The sequence below is a fragment of the Papio anubis genome, chromosome 11 (genome assembly GCF_008728515.1).
Source record: "Papio anubis isolate 15944 chromosome 11, Panubis1.0, whole genome shotgun sequence".
NCBI classification, from domain to species: domain Eukaryota; kingdom Metazoa; phylum Chordata; class Mammalia; order Primates; family Cercopithecidae; genus Papio; species Papio anubis.
The window spans coordinates 39,380,570-39,399,372 of NC_044986.1; the positions used below are offsets into that span (position 1 = coordinate 39,380,570).

Consider the following 18,803-nt stretch of genomic DNA (forward strand, 5'->3'; position numbering starts at 1 on the left):
TTTTTTTTTTTTTTTTTTTTTTTTTTTTTTGACAGGGTCTGGCTCTGCTGCCCAGACTGGAGTGCAGTGGCGTAATCATGGCTCACTACAACCTCTGCCTCTCAGACTCAAGCAATCCTCCCACCTCAGCCTCCCAAGTAGCTGGGAATACAGTTGTGTGCCACCACACCTGGCTAATTATATATATATATATATATAGTAGAGACAAGGTTTTGCTGTGTTGCCCAAACTGGTCTTGAACTCCTGGACTCAAGCGATTCACCCACATCAGCCTCCCAAAGTGTGAGGATTACAGGCATGAGCCACTGCGCCCAGCCTCAACTCTTATTACTAAAGAAATACATTTTGTAAGGCTATAGCTGCCACAGATCGTTGATTCTTCTACTGGTTCTGGGCAACGTAAGTTTATATACATTGTTTTTTATATAGGCAGAAGTGAGTATGAACATAAAGAGAAGGGAAACAAGACCCAAATAAAAATGTAATAAATGAAAAATACAATTTCTAAAATGAAAAACACACAAGATAGAGCAATGGGACTGACAGCAGAGTATACACTGCAGAAGAAAAAAATTCAGTGAACTTGAAAATACAATAGCAAACTACAGAAAATGAAATACACAGAGAAAAAGACCAAAAAAAAAAAAAAGGAAGGGAAGGAGAGAGTGAGAGCATCTAAATGAGCTATGGGACATGGACACTATCAAGCAACATATATTTAGGCATCTCAGAAGAAAGGTGGGTGGGGGCAAAACAAAAAGGCAGAAGAAGAAACAAAGGCTAAACTTTTCCTAAAGTTTATAGAAAACTATAACTATAAATGCAAATGCAAAGATACATTAGGCCTAACAAACCCGAAAGAGAAGGAATATGAAAAAAAAAAAAAATAAGAAAGCATATCATAATCAAATTGAGGAATATCAGAGATAGAAAAATTCTTAAAAGCACTCAAAAGAAAAAAAATTCACTGCCAATGGACTAGTATTAATACAATAAGAAATGTTAAAAGAATCTTCTTCAGGCAGAAGAAAAATGATACCACATGGAAATTTGCAGTAGTAAAGAGCGCACTGGTAGTCCATGGTATGTAACCTAGCAACAGAGATTAGCAAAATATCCCCACTGGATACTCCTAATCAACCACTAATAAGAAGCAAAAAGCTGAGTGACGATGTACATGTTACTTTTGAACATATTTGGAAAACTAAAAAATTTAATAAGATTGGCTGGTTGCTCCTAATGTCATTAGACAAAGTGGAAAAAGAAAAGGATGAACTCAGAGATTTGAATTCCCACCTTAAGCACCACATAAATGACTAAAAGCTTCTACCTTGAGGACCCTCATATCCTATAGTAGCAGGTTGCAACTGCTGAAAATCAAACAAAGAATCTCATTCTATGACTGGCTGAACTACAACAAATTTGAACTCCCAGCCTCGCAAGGTGTCTACTGTTAAAGTGAGGGCAATGTTTGGGAAATAATGGGATCCTGAAAGTTGAAATAGGTATACATGGGAAGACCTTGATGAAGCTGGGGACACTGAGCTTCTAAACTCTGCTGAATTTTCTTTGCCAGTAGAAGAGGCCTCTCCACACCATCTGAAGGTGATCAATCCTGCATTGCCTAAGGAAATGGTAATTGCCTTCCCTGACGCAGTTGCCCTGCAAGACAATGATGATTCTCCTCAGGACCTAGCCTTACTACCCTTTTGCTTCTAGGCCTATAACTAAACTCAAGACTCAGCAGGCTCCTAAAAGTGAGTTACAAAGTGAGACCCATGAGGAGGCATAATATACTCCAAAAGAACTATTTGAGTTTTTAAATTTATACACATAGAAATCTGAGGAACAAGTATGGGAATGGACATTAAGAGTATAAGATAATGGTGGAAAGAACAAGGACTGATATAAGATAAAGCTGGATCAGGATACATTTATATGGGCTCACTAAGCAGAGATGCTGTACTTAATGCTACAGCCCAGAGAATTAGAAAGGGGCTCTAATAGTTTGGTTGGTTGATTGGCTAAAACATGGACCAAAAGGTGGCCCACACTGAAGTGAGGGGGAAATGTCAGACTTGCTTTGGTTTAACGTAGAGGAAGGAAATCAAAGGCTCAGGGAGATGGGAATGTCAGAACAGGTTTGTCATTTAAAACCCGCTCATCTATACACGAAGGGTCCAGAAAACACACTTGTCTCTTTTTAAAATTTATTTTTAATTTTAAAAAATGTTCATGGAGACAGCAGCTCCCTATGTTGCCCAGACTGGTCTCAAATTCCTGGGCTCAAGTGATCCTCCCATCTTGGCCTCCCAAAGTGCTAGGATTACACTCATGAGCCATTGTACCCCAGAGATGACATATTTTTCTCTTTTTTTTTGAGACAGAGTCTTGCTCCGTGGCCCAGGCTGGAGCGCAGTGGCACGATCTCAGCTCACTGCAAGCTCTGCCTCCCAGGTTCACATCATTCTCCTGCCTCAGCCTCCCGAGTAGCTGGGACTACAGGCGCCCGCCACCATGTCCGGCTAATTGTTTGTATTTTTAGTAGAGACAGGGTTTCACTGTGTTAGACAGGATGGTCTCGATCTCCTGACCTCATGATCCGCCCGCCTCGGCCTCCCAAAGTGCGAGGATTACAGCCACAGATGACATATTTTTCACTGCAATTGTGAGAAATAAAATTGTAATGGGAGCCCCAGCATTCTTGAAGAACTCTGTGATTACTTTTTTGTAAGCCAGACCTTCCAGGGCGAACTGCAGTCACTGAACTGGGAAACCTAAATGCAATGGGAATAACTGAATCCTGGGGTGACAGGGACCAAGTGGCAGCACTCAACCACCAAAGCAAGGTGAGCGTAATTACCATAATGAACAGCAGAGTCAAAGTAGCAATCAGAGTAGTATGACTTGCACAAACCTATCCTGTTGGCTAGTTGATACAATGTTGCTAGAAGTGAAAAAAAGAAACCTACTACATTCTTAGTTGATCTATATAAGCAGAAAAGTGCTAGGTCAAGAGAATAAAAGTCCACCCTGAATCATGAAGACTAACAGCCCCTCAGTCACTCCCCAGACTTGAGCCAGTTTACAGACCCAGAATCCTTTGAATGCAGAAGATGATGGGTCCCCTTGAGAGGACTCCAATACACTACCAAAATTTTACACCATTAATCTTTCTCCCAGCCTTCCCCAAAGGGGCCTTTTACTGGGTAACTATTCATTAGGTAAAAGAAAACAATCAGATGGTTCAGGGACTACTGGATATCGGCTCTAATCTGACACTAATTGCAAGAGACCCAAAATGTTACCATAGTCCAGAGTCAAAGCAGAGGTATGCAGAGGTCAGGCGATTAGTGGAGTTTTAGCTCAAGTCTGTCTTACTGTGGGTCCAGTGGGTCCCCAAGCCCATTCTGTGGTTAGCATAAGGTCAGCATGAAAATAAAGTTTCTTCTGAATATGGTGAAAGATATCACCCCTTGTCTTTGATACATGGAGCCACCATACTAGCGTGGAACTACTTAATTTGGGCTACTTACACACTTAAATTCTTGTGTATTTAGGCTACTATTTGGGGAGCCTCTTATGTGTAGTTGAATGTAACTACTTAATCATATACCAGTTAATCAATGATGATGCTCTAAAGGTCAAAAGCCATCACAAACTCCAACCACATTTCAAATCCATGGAGTTTAGTCCTCACATCCAGATCCATTGAATCTTATAATTCCTAATATTGCCTGCACATACTAACTGCCTTAAATCTTACAAATCGATTCTGTCCAAAGCTGCTTTCTACCTAAGTCATAAGACCAACTATTAACTCCAAAATCCTAGCCTTAAGTCTCTCTTATTTCCTTTTACAAGCTATTCTGCTTGCCTCTCTGTATTTCTGTAAAAGAATAATGGATTTAACTGTTCCTAAATTTCAGATAAAGTGCTTCCTAGAATTACAAAGGATGTGAAGATAAAAGCAATGATGGATTCCATATAGTTCCATGCAAAATAATTACAATATCCCTTTTCATTATGTTAATACTTGAAAAAAAACTTTATTTACTGTAAAGAAAATAAGATCACATGAAAAAATAGTAGCTAAATATAAATCTAGTTTTCGGGTAAACAGTGATACTGGACTCTGGGTAATATTACTTTTTTTCTTTTGCTTCTACATCCCAGAGCAGTACATACCTTTCTGGAATTATTAATCTTTTGAACCTATATTCCCTTCTTTTGCTTTTATAGTCCTTTTAACAACCTTGCAATGAATTCCTCTATTAAAGTTCCTCTATTTGAAATTACTACATTGATTTGTTTTTCTGACTGGACTCAGAGCCCTTAAGATACAGAAAATTGTTTAATTGATAGCTATACCTCATTTACCTTTAGAAACTTTCATTTTACCATTCGAGAAACAGCTTAATTTAAATCACATTTCCAGTTTTTTGTTTTTTTTTTTTTTTTTTGAGACAGAGTCTCGCTCTGTCACCAGGCTGGAGTGCAGTGGCACAATCTCTGCTCACTGCAACATCCACCTCTCGGGTTCAAGTGATTCTCCTACCTCTGCCTCCTGAATAGCTGGGACTACAGGTGCACGCCACCATGCCCAGCTAATTTTTGCATTTTAGTAGAGATGGGGTTTCACCATGTTGGCCAGGATAGTCTCGATCTTTTGAACTCATGATCTGCCCCCGCCTCGGCCTCCCAAAGTGCTGGGATTACAGGCGTGAGCCACCACGTCCAGCCTACATTTCCAGTTTAACTACAAATCCCGCCTTTAAGATTTCTAACCACCTGCTAGCTTCCACCAAATAGGCCTGATCCTTCTCTTCGCATAAGATGAAATGCTCCTGGTGTGAAGCTTAATCCCTTTTGCAACTGCAATCTCTGTCATTTCATTTTTTTTGAGACAGGGTCTCACTCTGTCACCCAGGCTGGAGCACAGTGGTGCAATCACAGCTCACTGTAACCTCAAACTCCTGGGCTCAGGAAATCCTCCCAAGTAGGCTAGGACTACAGGTATGTATGACCACACCCTGGCTTATTTTTGGTAGAGACAGAATATCACTATTTTGCATAGGCTGGTCTTGAATTCCTGGCCTCAAGTGATCCTCCTGCTTCAGCCTCCCAAAGTGCTGGGATTATGGATGGGAGCCACCATGCCTAGCTCCTCTGTTGTTTCTTTTCTACAAGTCATGGCAAACGATTTGCTGGGCACAGTTTAGGAGATCTAGTCATCTATTTAATAAGGTGAAATTTGTAGATGGTCTAGACCCCTGGTCCCCAACCTTTATAGTACCAGAGACCAGTTTCATGGAAGACAATTTTCCCATGGGCTGAGATGGGAGGATGATTTTAGGATGATTCAGGTGCATTACATTTATTGTGCACTTTGTTTCTATTATTATTACATTGCAATATGTAATAATTATACAACTCATCATAATGTAGAATCAGTGGGAGCCCTGAGCTTCTTTTCCTGCAACTAGACAGTCCCATCTGGGGGTGATGGGAAAAGGTGACAGATCATCAGGCATTAGATTTTCATAAGGACCACACAACCTAGATCTCTCTCACACACAGTTCACAATAGGGTTCATGCTCCTATGAGAATCTAAGGCTGCTGCTGACCTGACAGGAGATGGAGCTCAAGCAGTAACACAAGCAATGGGGAGCAGCTGTAAATACTGATGAAGCTTCGCTTGCTTGCTCACTCACTCACTCACTCATTCACTCACTCACTCACTGCTCACCTCCTGCTGTGCAGCCCAGTTCCTAACCAGAATCAGTCTTTGGCCTGGGGTTTGGGGAGCCCTGCTGTAGAATAATTTCTATCTTCTTCCAGATGTCACCTCTTTGTTGAAGTAATGGCATTACCAGTAGATAAGACACAAAAGCAGAACAGGCCTCTTGAACCTGCCTGCATCCATAAACAGAAGAAATCTAAGATTACTCAGATCTCTGTTCTAGCTTCTTGGGCTATAACTAGACAGATGTTAGCTGGCCCAAGTCTGCTAGAAGAGTATTACGAGGAAGATAAAGTACAAAGTTCTTTATCTTTAGTACTCAGGTTGTACCTAGGTATTCCCATGTAGAGTTTTCTTCCCCTCATCTGGTTTTATACGCAATAAAATTGAAGGTTTCATTCTCTTCTGTTCTCCATTATCTATTTTTCAATTGGTTGAAGTAGAAGAATAAGTAAGTGATTACACACCCTCACACTCCAACACCATGAAAACACTTTGTTGGTTTGTTTTAGTTACATAAGTCATATAAATAACTTCCCCACACCAAAAATGCCCCTTCAAATTTAAAAAGGTGAACAAAATTCTTAGTTAACCACAGCATCTCAGTGTTGAGTGGAACACTAGAGACTAAATTCAGTCTCTATATTACAGATGAGCAAACACACAGAAACAGAATAAAAGCTATAACATTTATTATAATAATATAACTACAGATAGTTTGAGTGAAAATAAAAGTACTTTTCAGCTGTTTATATCTTTTTGTACACTCAGTTCTTTTCATAATGTTATTATGTCTACCATATTATTTCAAGCCAGTTTCATTGAACATTATTTCAAGGAACTCTGTGTGTGTTACAAGAAAGGTACAAGAAAAGTAGATACAACGGAAGGCTGAAGAAATCACCAAAGACTTGATAGAAAAGATAAAGCCTAATCTTTAAGGACTGAGTAAGTAAGAAGTAGAAATAAGACAAAAGCCTTCCAAGACAGGGGAATAACATGAGCAAAGGCATGGAGGCAGAACCTAAAGAGACAGATATCATATAAAATAGAGTATGGTGTAAAGAAAGATTTGTCCCCAACACTGTCTAGAACAGAACTTTTTGAGTGATATTTTCTTTTTTTTTTTAGACAGAGTCTTGCTTTGTTGCCCAGGCTAGAGTGTAGTGGCACTACCTTGGCTCACTGCAAGCTCCGCCTCCCAGGTTCACGCCATTCTCCTGCCTTAGCCTCCCGAGTAGCTGGGACTACAGGCGCCCGCCACCTCGCCCAGCTAATTTTTTGTATTTTTAGTAGAGACAGGGTTTCACCATGTTAGCCAGGATGGTCTCGATCTCCCGGCCTCGTGATCTGCCTGCCTCGGCCTCCCAAAGTGCTGGGATTACAAGCGTGAACCACCGCACCCGGCCAAGAGATACTTTCATAAATGCTTTCTGGGAAGAAATTAACATACCTGGTAAAAAGCATAATCCATTTTGGATAAATTTTAACAAGCTTAAGGAAACTCTTCTGGGAACTTATCTACGTACTCATCTGACAGTTGCAAAGTCTAAAGATCTTTAACAAGTTATTCTTTTCTTGTTTATCTAACCATTCTTGTTTTCCTATAAATGTCTCCACCAAGAAAGGAATCTTTGAATTGGCCTGGTTCATTTTAATCCCTGGCAGCAAGTCTGAAATAAAATTTCACGTGTTCTCTAAGTTTCTAAAATGCTTTTTTTAAGCAATGAAAAGACGAATATAAACATATTCATCAAATCCTAAAAGAGGAGTATTGGGATCACAATTCTTTAGTATGAGGGAATGTAACCAGAATAAAACAATAATATACTTAACAGGTCCGGCTTTCTCTTGCAAAGTCCAAAAAATATTCTATACTCTTCTATTTGGCTCCAGACTCTTTTATTATGTTCATCAGGATAATGGGTAGAAAAAGGTCCAGATCAGGAAAATGGCAAGAAAAGCTAGGAACTTTTACATTTAAAAAAAGAGAGAGAGAGAGAGAGAGAGAATTCTTTAGCCAGGTGCGGTGGTGTGCTCACGTAGTCCTAGCTACTAGGGAGGCTGAAGTGGCAGGATTGTCTGAGGCCAGGAGTTTGAGGCTACAGTAAGCTATGATTGTGCCACTGCACTCCAGCCTCGATGTCAGAGCAAGACTCCGCCTCTACAAATTAAATTAAATTAAATTAAAAAGAGAGGGACAGAGAGAGAATTCTAGTAAAAGAAAAAGAATAGATCCAGAAAACCCAAGGAGGAGAAAAAGAGCTAAGAACCAAGTGGTCTTGCTTTAGGATGTGTTTTGTTTAATAATAAATCAGACAATATTCTGATGTACAGCAGCACTGTACAAAATACAGAGAAGGGCAGATATGGGAAAAGAACAATTTAAGATGTTTTGCTGAGCATTAAGAATGTATTCTTAGGCTAGGCATGGTGGCTAATGCCTGTAATCCCAGCACTTTGGGAGGCTGAGGTGGGTGGATCACTTGAGGTCAAGAATTCAAGACCAGCCTGGCCAACATGGCGAAACCCTGTCTCTACTAAAAATACAAAAAGAAAAAATTAGCCAGGCATGTTGGTGCCAGCTTGTAATTCAAGCTACTCAGGAGGCTGTGCCAAGGGAATGGTTTGAACCCAGCAGGCAGAAGTTGCAGCGAGCTGAGATCGCACCATTGCACTCCAGCCTGGGTGACTGAGCAAAACTGTCTCAAAAATAAAAAATTAAAAATAAATAAAATAAAACAAACATAAATAAATAAATAAGAAATGTATTCTTTGTTTTGTTTGGTTTTTGAGATGGAGTCTCACTCTGTCGTCCAGGCCGGAGCGCAGTGGCACGATCTCGGCTCACTGAAACATCTGCCTGCTGGGTTCAGGCAATTATCCTGCCTCAGCCTCCCGAGCAGCTGGGACCACAGGCGTGCGCCACCATGCCTGGCTACTTTTTTGTATTTTTAGTAGAGACGGGGTTTCACAAGGCTGGTCAGGCTGATCTCAAACTCCTGACCTTGTGATCCACCCACCTCGGCCTCCCAGAGTGCTGGGATTACAGTCATGAGCCACCACACCCGGCCCAATAAATGTATTCTTAATAATAATAGTAGGCTCCCAGCTGGGTCAGCCCACTCCTCTCTTGGAGTATATGCTTACTTCCTTAATAAAACTTTTGCTTACCTAAGTAGTTACATAGTACAAAAGGCAAAGACAAGCACATCTTAAATACATATTAAATGTCAAGAAAGGAAAAATAATTGCCCTATCATGTTAAAATGGAGGAGCAGAGAACTGAAATAGAAACAGACATGAAGAGCCAATACTTTATTATGTTTCATATACTAACTCACAGAGACCTCTAGAAAATATGCGTTAAGTCTTAGACAACAACAATATACTCTCTATTAAGGCCAGCAGTGCGTGCCTATAATGCTGGAAGGGGAGACTCAGGCAGGAGGATCACTTGAGTTTGAGAACAGCATGGACAACATAGCAAGACCCTGTCTCTAAACAAACAGAAAATCCAAGAAAAATATATTCTCCCCACATAGTTTTAGGATAGACAACAGGGATTAAATTTTGTAAAAATTAAATCCTTTGTGTATCTATCTCAGTATCTTTCTCGCTATCTTTTAAAATAGTGAACAAAATTAAATTTAACTTTAAAATATAAACAGTTTTACTGATTATCACTAAAATACTTACGATGGGCGATCCTCAAGAATCAGGGCAGTGGTAGAAAGTGGCTCAAATTCAAAATTCTTGCGTCTTGAAGACTGAGGTGGTGGTTTACAAGTCCTCCCCGTTCGTGCTTCATATTCCTAGAGTAAATTAAAACATACCTTATGCAGAAACTGCTCCAACATAGTTTGTATTATTAAATCTGTATCATTAAGAGTATTATGCTATAATGAGAGATACATACAATTCAAAAAATAATTTGGTAAAAATATCAAACAGACAAAAAATAAAAAATTTTTTTGGGAGGTGGAGGGGAGTTGGGAGAGTGGCTCATGCCTGTAATTCCAACACTTGGGAGGCCAAGGTGGCAGGATTACTTGAGCTCACGAGTTCAAGACCAGCCTGGGCAAGGGACAACACTTCACCACTACTAAAAACAAAACATAAAAAAAGTTTTGTTTTTTTTTTTTCCTGAAGCAACCTAAACTATAAATATATATTACATACAAAGTATCAAAATGTAAGAGAAGGAAAGACAGAAATACACTAGATTAATTAGGTAAAGTTTTAGGGAGACATTCTTGATTGCCTTCTATGATATCAGCTATCCAAGACCATCTTTGAATAATCTATAAGTAGATAAGCCTACTTACTAAACCTTCAGTTAGATCAGTGATTAAAACGAGACAAGTGATTAAAATGAGACAAGATATAGACAATGCCACTGTATTGTTCTGAAGATCCCTCTCAAGGGTGACATTCAACCTCTAATGAAATGATAGTTTTGGATTTCAATCTACTATTACAAATAGATCTACTTACTCTAAATTTATTTATTTATTTATTATTATTATTATTATTATTTTTGAGATGAAGTCTTGCTCTGTCGCCCAGGCTGGAGTGCAGTGGCTGGATCTCAGTTCACCACAAGCTCCGCCTCCCGGGTTTACGCCATTCTCCTGCCTCAGCCTCCCGAGTAGCTGGGACTACAGGCACCCGCCACCTCGCCCGGCTAGTTTTTTTTTTTTGTATTTTTTAGTAGAGATGGGGTTTCACTGTGTTAGCCAGGACGGTCTTGATCTCCTGACCTTGTGATCTGCCCGTCTCGGCCTCCCAAAGTGCTGGGATTACAGGCTTGAGCCACCGCGCCTGGCCCACAAATAGATCTACTTACTCTAAATTTAAACAACACTTTGCTAACACATCTTACTCAAAAATGTAGCCACAAACTGTCAAATATTTCACTAAAGAAACTTTCTATAGTATTCTTCTAATTCATCCAACCTGATAATCCTAAATTAATTTAATATAATATATGGTAAACACACTTAAATGTCTCCATTCAAGTATTCTTCCACAAATGTTCCCAAACTTCTGAAATTTATTTATAGAAATTTGCCAAAGATCAATACCAAATTTACCAGCTTGCAAGTTTCAGAACCCACATTTTTTCCTTTCTAAAAAATCAAGCTAGCATCTGATCATCTCCAGGCACTAGTTATATTTTTCATTACATTCTCAAATATTACTGAATGATTTCATGAACTATGCAAGTCCACTGGTGGCAAGGTAAGACCCTGATTTATATGAAGAAAATAAAATGCACTTAAAGTGGTCAGATATTTCACTTCTTAGTTGCTTAACTACAATTTCCTATAATTCTTTTAATACTATTGTTACATCCTTTCCAACTCAAATCCTATTTCTCCTTACTCAATCAGGCAATTGTAAAATGAGACCTGATAGTTCCATACCTCTTAAAAATTTGATAATCTTGTTTTTTCTTTTTTTTTTTTTTGAGATGGAGTTTCACTCTTGTTGCCCAGGCTGGAGTGCAGTGGCATGATCTCGGCTCACTGCAACCTCCACCCCCCGGGTTCAAGTGACTCTCACACCTCAGCCTCCCGAGTAGCTGGGATTACAGGCATGTGCCACCAAGCCTGGTTAATTTTTTTTTTTTTTTTTTGTATTTTTAGTAGAGACAGGGTTTCTCCATGTTGGTTTCGAACTCCTGACCTTGTGATCCACCCACCTCAGCCTCCCAAAGTGCTAGGATTACAGGCATAAGCCACCATGCCCGGCCTTGATGATCTTTTTGAAGCTTAACCTTAATTGAGATATTACTTTCAAAAAACAACTTACGTTGTCTTACAAACTTCAGCTTACCTTGTGGTTTCAGCCACTGTTATAAAGTTTCATATTCATCTTTAGTTCTGCATCTTCCCTTCCATCTACTATATCTATGCTCTGCTTATCTGAGAGTTCCCTTGCATCACCACATTGGGTTTTTAGAAACTTCTCCTCCATCAAATTATTTAGGATTGTGTGCACTTATGTTTATTAACTGTCATGTCAAAGAACCATACAGCCATTCATAATCAAAAGCAATAATGTCACTCATTTCTTTTTCTCTTTTCCAATTTTCTTTCCTAATATCTAGAATATATATCTAATCATGCTCAATGTTTCTTTTCTTCATTACAAACTCCAATGTAATAAATTCCTTTTCTGCTGTTTTTCTTACTAAAAATTATAGAAAAATAATAAATTTGTTATAATTTAAATGGTGTTTCATTTTCCTACAAGGTAACCCGGTTTCACTACCTAACAGAATACCATGAATATTATCCAATAAAACATTTTTCCATGCAAACAAAGGCTATGCACATAGACAGCAAAATCAAACTTTTAAACCAATATATTAATAACAATTAACATTGACTGACACTATGTAACCATGCACTGTCAGTCCCCTCCCAGTGAAGAAAAACTGAGGCACAAAGATGTATACTCACTTGCTGAAGGTCATTACTAGCAGGCAGTTTGGCTCCAGAGCCTGCCTTTTAACAATCTATTATCTTGCTATATTAACAGGCAGTAAAGTAGCTATGTATGACATTAAAATTTTTTTTTTTTTTTGTAGAGATGGGATCTCCTTAGGTTGCCAAGGCTGTTCTTGAACTCCTGGGCTCAAGCAATCCTCCCGCCCTGTCTCCCAAAGTGTCAGGATTACGGGTATGGGCCACTGTGCCTGGCTGATGAAAATTTAAAAGAATGAGATTCATAAAATCATTCAGTGAAAGGCTCATTGGGGTAGATCAGACTGACAATGCCTGAATCCCCAATCCACTTAAATATCACAAAAGGAGATCCCCAGACAGTATATTTCTTGTACAATACAATATAAAGTATACATTACCATTTTTGAAATACTCTTACCAAAAGAAAAATCAAAGTGCAATATAATTAAGCCAATAGAACTGTGTTCTCCAATATGGTGGCCAAAGTTAGTAATAACCAAATAAGCTAATACATATTTGAATATGCATAAAATTATTAAGGAAGTATTAAGAGGTTCTCCTCTGGACAGTGAGATTAGAAACGAAGGGCTTTTGGTTTACCTTATGAAACCAGTGTTGATTGGCTTTGTAAACAACAAAAAATAAAGTATATTTTACGAGAGATCACTCATGGCCATGGTGGATGACTCATAAAGATGATCTTACTAAAGAAGTGGGATCAGAACTGGAGCAAAAATGATGGGTACTGATAGGCAGAAAGAATTAAAAGAACAGGTCAGTGGGAGCAAGCAAAGGCATGGATCAGGGAAACACATTAATTTCATTTAATAGGAAAAATGATGAGAAATAAGATTAGAAAGGGGTGGGTTAAATTACAGGGCCTTTCACTGGCTAAAATATTTGGACTTAATCATGAACAAAATGGAAAACCACTGAAAGTTTGGATAAAGCCAAGTTTGATGAAAGCTCTCCTTTATAAAACATGAACTAAGTATACATTGAATATATAAAGCAACTCAAAATGAAGCAGCTAGAATATAACTTATGTATGTAAGAGAGGAATGAGCTTTTTTTTTTTTTTTTTTTGGAGATATACAGTCTCACTCTATTGCCCAGGCTGGAGTGCAATGGCACAATCTCAGCTCTCTGCAACCTCCACCTCCAGGGTTCAAGCCATTCTCCTGCCTCAGCCTCCCGAGTAGCTGAGATTACAGGCATGTGCCACCATGCCTGGCTAATTTTTGTATTTTTTGCAGAGACAGGGTTTCACCATGTTGGCCAGGCTGGCCTCAAACTCCTAACCTCAGATGATCCACCCACCTCCGCCTCCCAAAGTGCTGGGACTACAGGTGTGAGCACCACGCCCGACCTAGGAATGAGTTTTGTACAGAATCATCACTCAAACATCATTCACATAAGAAGTTGTATTCTAGCACTTTCCACATAGATCCTTGTCATAAAAGTGCTGTAAAATTCTAGAGAATAATAATAATAAGCTTTAAAACATTGTATGAGCTCATCTTTATCAGAAAATAGCACAGATTTCCATATCAAAATAGCTTAAATATTTGCTGAATAAATTAAACATACCACCTTTTTTTTTTGAGATGGAGTCTCACTCTGTCGCCCAGGCTGGAGTGCAGTGGCCGGATCTCAGCTCACTGCAAGCTCCACCCCCCGGGGTTCACACCATTCTCCTGCCTCAGCCTCCGGAGTAGCTGGGACTACAGGTGCCCGCCACCTCGCCCGGCTAGTTTTTTTTTCTTTTTTGTATTTTTTAGTAGAGAAGGGGTTTCACCATGTTAGCCAGGATGGTCTCGATCTCCTGACCTCATGATCCGCCCGTCTCGGCCTCCCAAAGTGCTGGGATTATAGGCTTGAGCCACCGCACCCGGCCAAACCTGCCATCTTAATGCAATCAGAATTACAAATTATATAGCAGTACTCCTGGATAAAAAAATAAAAAGTAAAAAAAAAAAAAATTACAAATTGTATTAGAAATAATACAGCTGGGCATGGAGGTTCACGCCTATAATCCCAGCACCTTGGGAGGCCGAGACGGGCAGATCACTTGAGCCTAGGAGTTCAAGACCAGCCTGGGCAACATGCTGAAACCCTGTCTCTACAAAAAATACAAAATTAGCCAAGTGTGGTGGCATGCGCCTCTAGTCCTCAGCTACTTGGGAGGCTGACATGGGAGATCACTTGAGCCAGGTTGTGGAGGCTGCAGTGGGTCATAATCATTCCACTGCACTCCAGCCTGGGTGACAGAGTAAGACCTTCTCTCAAAACTAATAACAATTATCAAATATTAACACTAGTACTTTCAAAATTCATCACAAAATTATATGCTATTTATTAAGATGTTTTTGATTATATGTAACAGAAAACACAACTCAAACAGGTTTAGGCAAATTTATGAGTTCTTAAAACTGAATACTCCATACAATCAGTTAACTTTGGACTCCGTTTGACCAAGAGGTTCACAGCATAAACATCAATCAGCAACTCCACTTCTCTACTGTTCTCTCAGTTCTGCCCTCCTCCATGTGATTTGAAGATGTAATGAGAAATTTAAATAAGTACTGATTTTCATCTACATTTCTAAAAGTTATGTATATACAAATTGGCCAAAAAAAAAAAAAAAAAAAAAAAAAATTCTTCAGAGACATAGGGTAGACTCCCGCTTGGTGAACTGGGTAATTCACACCAACTTTCTTGCTGCAATCTCTGCAGTCCCTGACAAAGGGGGAACAAACAAGATGAGCCTGAGGTTCACTCAACTGTTGTGTCTGGAGGCAATACTGAATGAACATCAGGGCAGGAAGGGGGACCCCAAAGGAAGTTTGACTTTTAGTTTGGAAAGGCCAAAGGGCTAGAATTTTGGGGACACAGTAGTAGAAAAGAAAGTGCCCCATCAAGAAAGAACTCCAGGTCCTGCACAGTGGCTTACACCTGTAATCACGGCAATTTGGGAAGGGAGGCGGGTAGATTACTTAAGGTCAGGAGTTCGAGACCAGCCTGGCCAACTTGCTGAAACTCTGTCTCTAGTAAAAATACAAAAATTAGCTGGGCGTGGTGGCATGTGCTTGTAGTTGCAGGTACTTGGGAGGTTGAGGCAGGAGAATCACTTGAACCCAGGAGGCGGAGGGTTGCAGTGAGCCAAGATCGCCCCACTGCCCTCCAGTCTGAGTGACAGAATGAGACTCCATCTCAAAAACAAAAAAAAAAAAAAAAAAAAAAAAGGAAAAACTCCAGAAACCAACATAGCAGTATTCTTGACTCTTTAGCTGAATACTGATCTACACATGTGTACGATAAAACCCTACAAAGCAAAGGAGAACTTTTGGGGAAAGAACAACAACCTGAGGAGCTATAAGCAAAACACTTTCCAGAGCTTACCCAGGGGTGAGAATTATTCACATTATCACCCACCAGAATAAAAAGTCATCACTGGGAATACACAAAACATTCAGGAGAAACCCAGAAGGTGTCGTCTTTGTTGGATGTAAGACACTGTGAATTTTACATTGCTAAGGGCTGAATGATGTTTGATTTTGTTCTGTTCAGAAGTCAAGCTTCTTGTGCATCAGTCTGAATATTTTAAGGCTTATTTACAAACATTTTTTAGTTCATGTCTAACGTAATTTTTCCTTTGAGCTAATTTATTCCATAACTAAGAAATTATCAATGAATGTACTTTCTTCTGCAATGTTTAATCTGTGATCAATGTCACCCAGTAAAATGTTCACTTCAGATCTTGCATATTAAAAACTGTAGCACTGTTATCAATGAACTTGAGAACAGAGCAAGAGAAACTATCCAAAAGTAAGCAAAGAAAGGGAAAAAAATTGAAGAAATATAAGCAGAGCTTTAGGGAACAATATCAAGCAGCCTAAATTATGTGTAATTGGAGTCTAGGTACAAAGGAGAACAATATTTAAGAAAATAATAGCTGAAATGTTGTCAAACTACACCCACAGACCCAAGAAGTTCAATAAATTCTAAGCGGAATACAGATAAAACCACACCAAAAGACATAATAATTATTTACTAAAATATCATGTTAAGAAGAATATTTTAAAAGCAGCCAGAAAAAAAGCACTTATGTTGAAAAGACTGAATGTGAAAAGGATTATAAGACTTTTTCCTGAAAAGTATTCCAGTCAAAAGACAATAGAAAAATCTTTAAATTGCTAAAAGAAAAAAAAATGGAGAGAGAACATCTATCAACTTAGAATTCTATACCAGAGAAAATATCTTTCATAAGTGAAAGCAAAATAAAAATATTTTCAGACAAGCAATAGCTAAGAGAATATGTTGTCAGCAGACCAGCAATATAATTTCAAGGAAATTATTCAGGCAGAAAGTATATATCATATGAAAACATGAATATACACAAAGAGATAAAAAGCACCAAAAATAATAAATATGGACAAATAAAAAAGTCAGTTTTCTCATTTCTTAAAATTAGAGAATATTTGATCATTTAATACAGAAATATACTGGTAAATGTAAACAAGGAGTTTACAGCACAAAAGTTAGAAAGGAGGTAACAGCAGCACACTGTTGTAAGGTTCTTCCATTATACTCAAGTGCTATAAAGTTATTTGACGGTAGACCATGATAAATTAAAGATAAGTATCATAAAAGCCCTAATGGGGAGGTTTCTCGATGTGTAATCAGAAGACCTATGTGTTCAGGAGATGCTTTCATGGGGTCTGCAAAGTCAGAGCTATATTCCTAATAGTGTTAATAGTTTGTCACTGTATTGATACTTGTACTAATGGTGCTCAGCAATGTTGAATAAAATTGTCAGCAGCCTGGGCAATATAGTGAGGCACTGTCTCTACAAAAAATTAAAAAATTAGCCAAGTGTGGTTGCACGGGCATAGGGGTAGGGGGGTGCTGAGGTGGGAGGATTACTTGAGCCCTGGAGGTTAAGGTTGCAGTGAGCTATGAGCTCACTGCCGCACTCCAACCTGGGCAACAGAGACTATCTCAAAAACAAAAACTCTCAGTGCCCCATCACAAATCAAAGCAATAGCACTACTGATCACTGTATTCTTCAGGACATGCACTGAAAGATTAAAAAAAGCAAGGGGCAGCGGCCAGATTCATTTAAGAATGTCTATGACAAAACAGTAAAAATTATTAATTGTATTAAATATTTATATATGAGTAAACATCTTCTTAACATTCTGTGTGACAAAAGGAAAAGTACAGGGCCAGGCAAGGTGGCTCATGCCTATAATCCCAGCACTTTGGGAGGCCGAGGCGGGCAGATCACCTGAGGTTGGGAGTTCGAGACCAGCCTGACCAACATGGAGAAACTCCGTCTCTACTAAAAATACAAAAAATAGCTGGTGTGGTGTTGCATGCCTGTAATCCCAGCTAGTCGGGAGGCTGATGCAGGAGAACCGCTTGAACCCGGGAGGCAGAGGTTGCAGTGTGCCGAGATCGCGCCATTGCACTCCAGCCTGGGCAACAAGAGCGAAACTCTGTCTCAAAAAAGAAAAGGAAAAGTACCGATAAAGAACTCAACTACATACTTGTGCAAAGGAAAAGCACTTGTAAAAGTATTTGAGTTCTAAACTGAACAAATGTCTTTTTCAAGAACACTACTTTTATTTAAAATACTGACTGCAAACTGCAGTGGCAGTTATTTTCTAAAAATTAGACAAAGTGGGCCCTTCATCTCCATATTTCTCCCAGAAAACCATAAACCCAGTCAAGTTATAAGGAAATCATGAGAGAAACCCAAATTGAAGACCATTCTAGAAAATAACAGACCAGTACTCTTCAAAAGTGTCAAGTTCTTAAAAAAAAAGGAAAGATGACAAACTGTCAAAAGCTATAGAAACTAAGGAATTGTGATAGCAAAATATAATGTGGTATTCCAGAGTAGACACTGAAAGAGAAACGGGACTTTAATAGAAAAATTGGTGAAATCCAAGTGAAGTCTGCAGTAATCTACCAGTCAGTTTTCTGAGTTTTGACAAATGTACAGGGTAATAGATGTTAACATTAGGTGAAACTGAATGAGAGGTATTTAGGAATTCTCTGTATTATTTTTTTCAAAATCACAATAATAAAGTTATTCCAAAATCTAAAGTTATTCTGTAAATCTAAAGTTATTTCAAAATAAAAAGTTTATTAAAACAAACAAAAAAGGATGAAGTGTGCCAGTGATTTTTAAGGAAAGCAACTGAAAATAAGTATTGCCAATAATAAAATCCAGCCTTTCAGTAAGAATTAAAATGCTGTGAACTTGTATATATATACACACACATATACACACACACACACATATATATAGACCAGCAATATAATTTCAAGGACCAGCAATATAATTTCAAGGACCAGCACTATAATTTCAAGGAAATTATTCAGGCAGAAAGTATGTATCACATGAAAACATGAATATACACAAAGAGATAAAAAAGCACCAAGAATAATAAATATGGACAAATAAAAAAGACAGTTTTCTCATTTCTTAAAGTTTTAGAGAATATGTGGTCATTTAATACAGAAATATACTGGTAAATGTAAATAAGGAGTTTACAGCACAAAAGTTAGAAAG

General features: G+C 38.7%; 1 protein-coding gene across 6 annotated transcripts in view; it reads right to left on the reverse strand.

Moving 5' to 3' along the window:
- The window catches only part of TBC1D12 (TBC1 domain family member 12), a 149,132-nt gene that overhangs the window by 61,399 nt on the left and 68,930 nt on the right, over window positions 1-18,803 (reverse strand). For 5 of the 6 annotated variants that reach the window (XM_021943487.2, XM_021943486.2, XM_021943491.2 and 2 more), the window contains one exon: window positions 9,444-9,559. In XM_021943487.2, the coding sequence (XP_021799179.2) occupies window positions 9,444-9,559 (116 nt within the window). Of the gene's footprint in view, window positions 1-9,443; window positions 9,560-12,214; window positions 13,285-18,803 lie in introns of those variants that run through there. The other variant, XM_021943490.2, reaches the window with a different exon arrangement.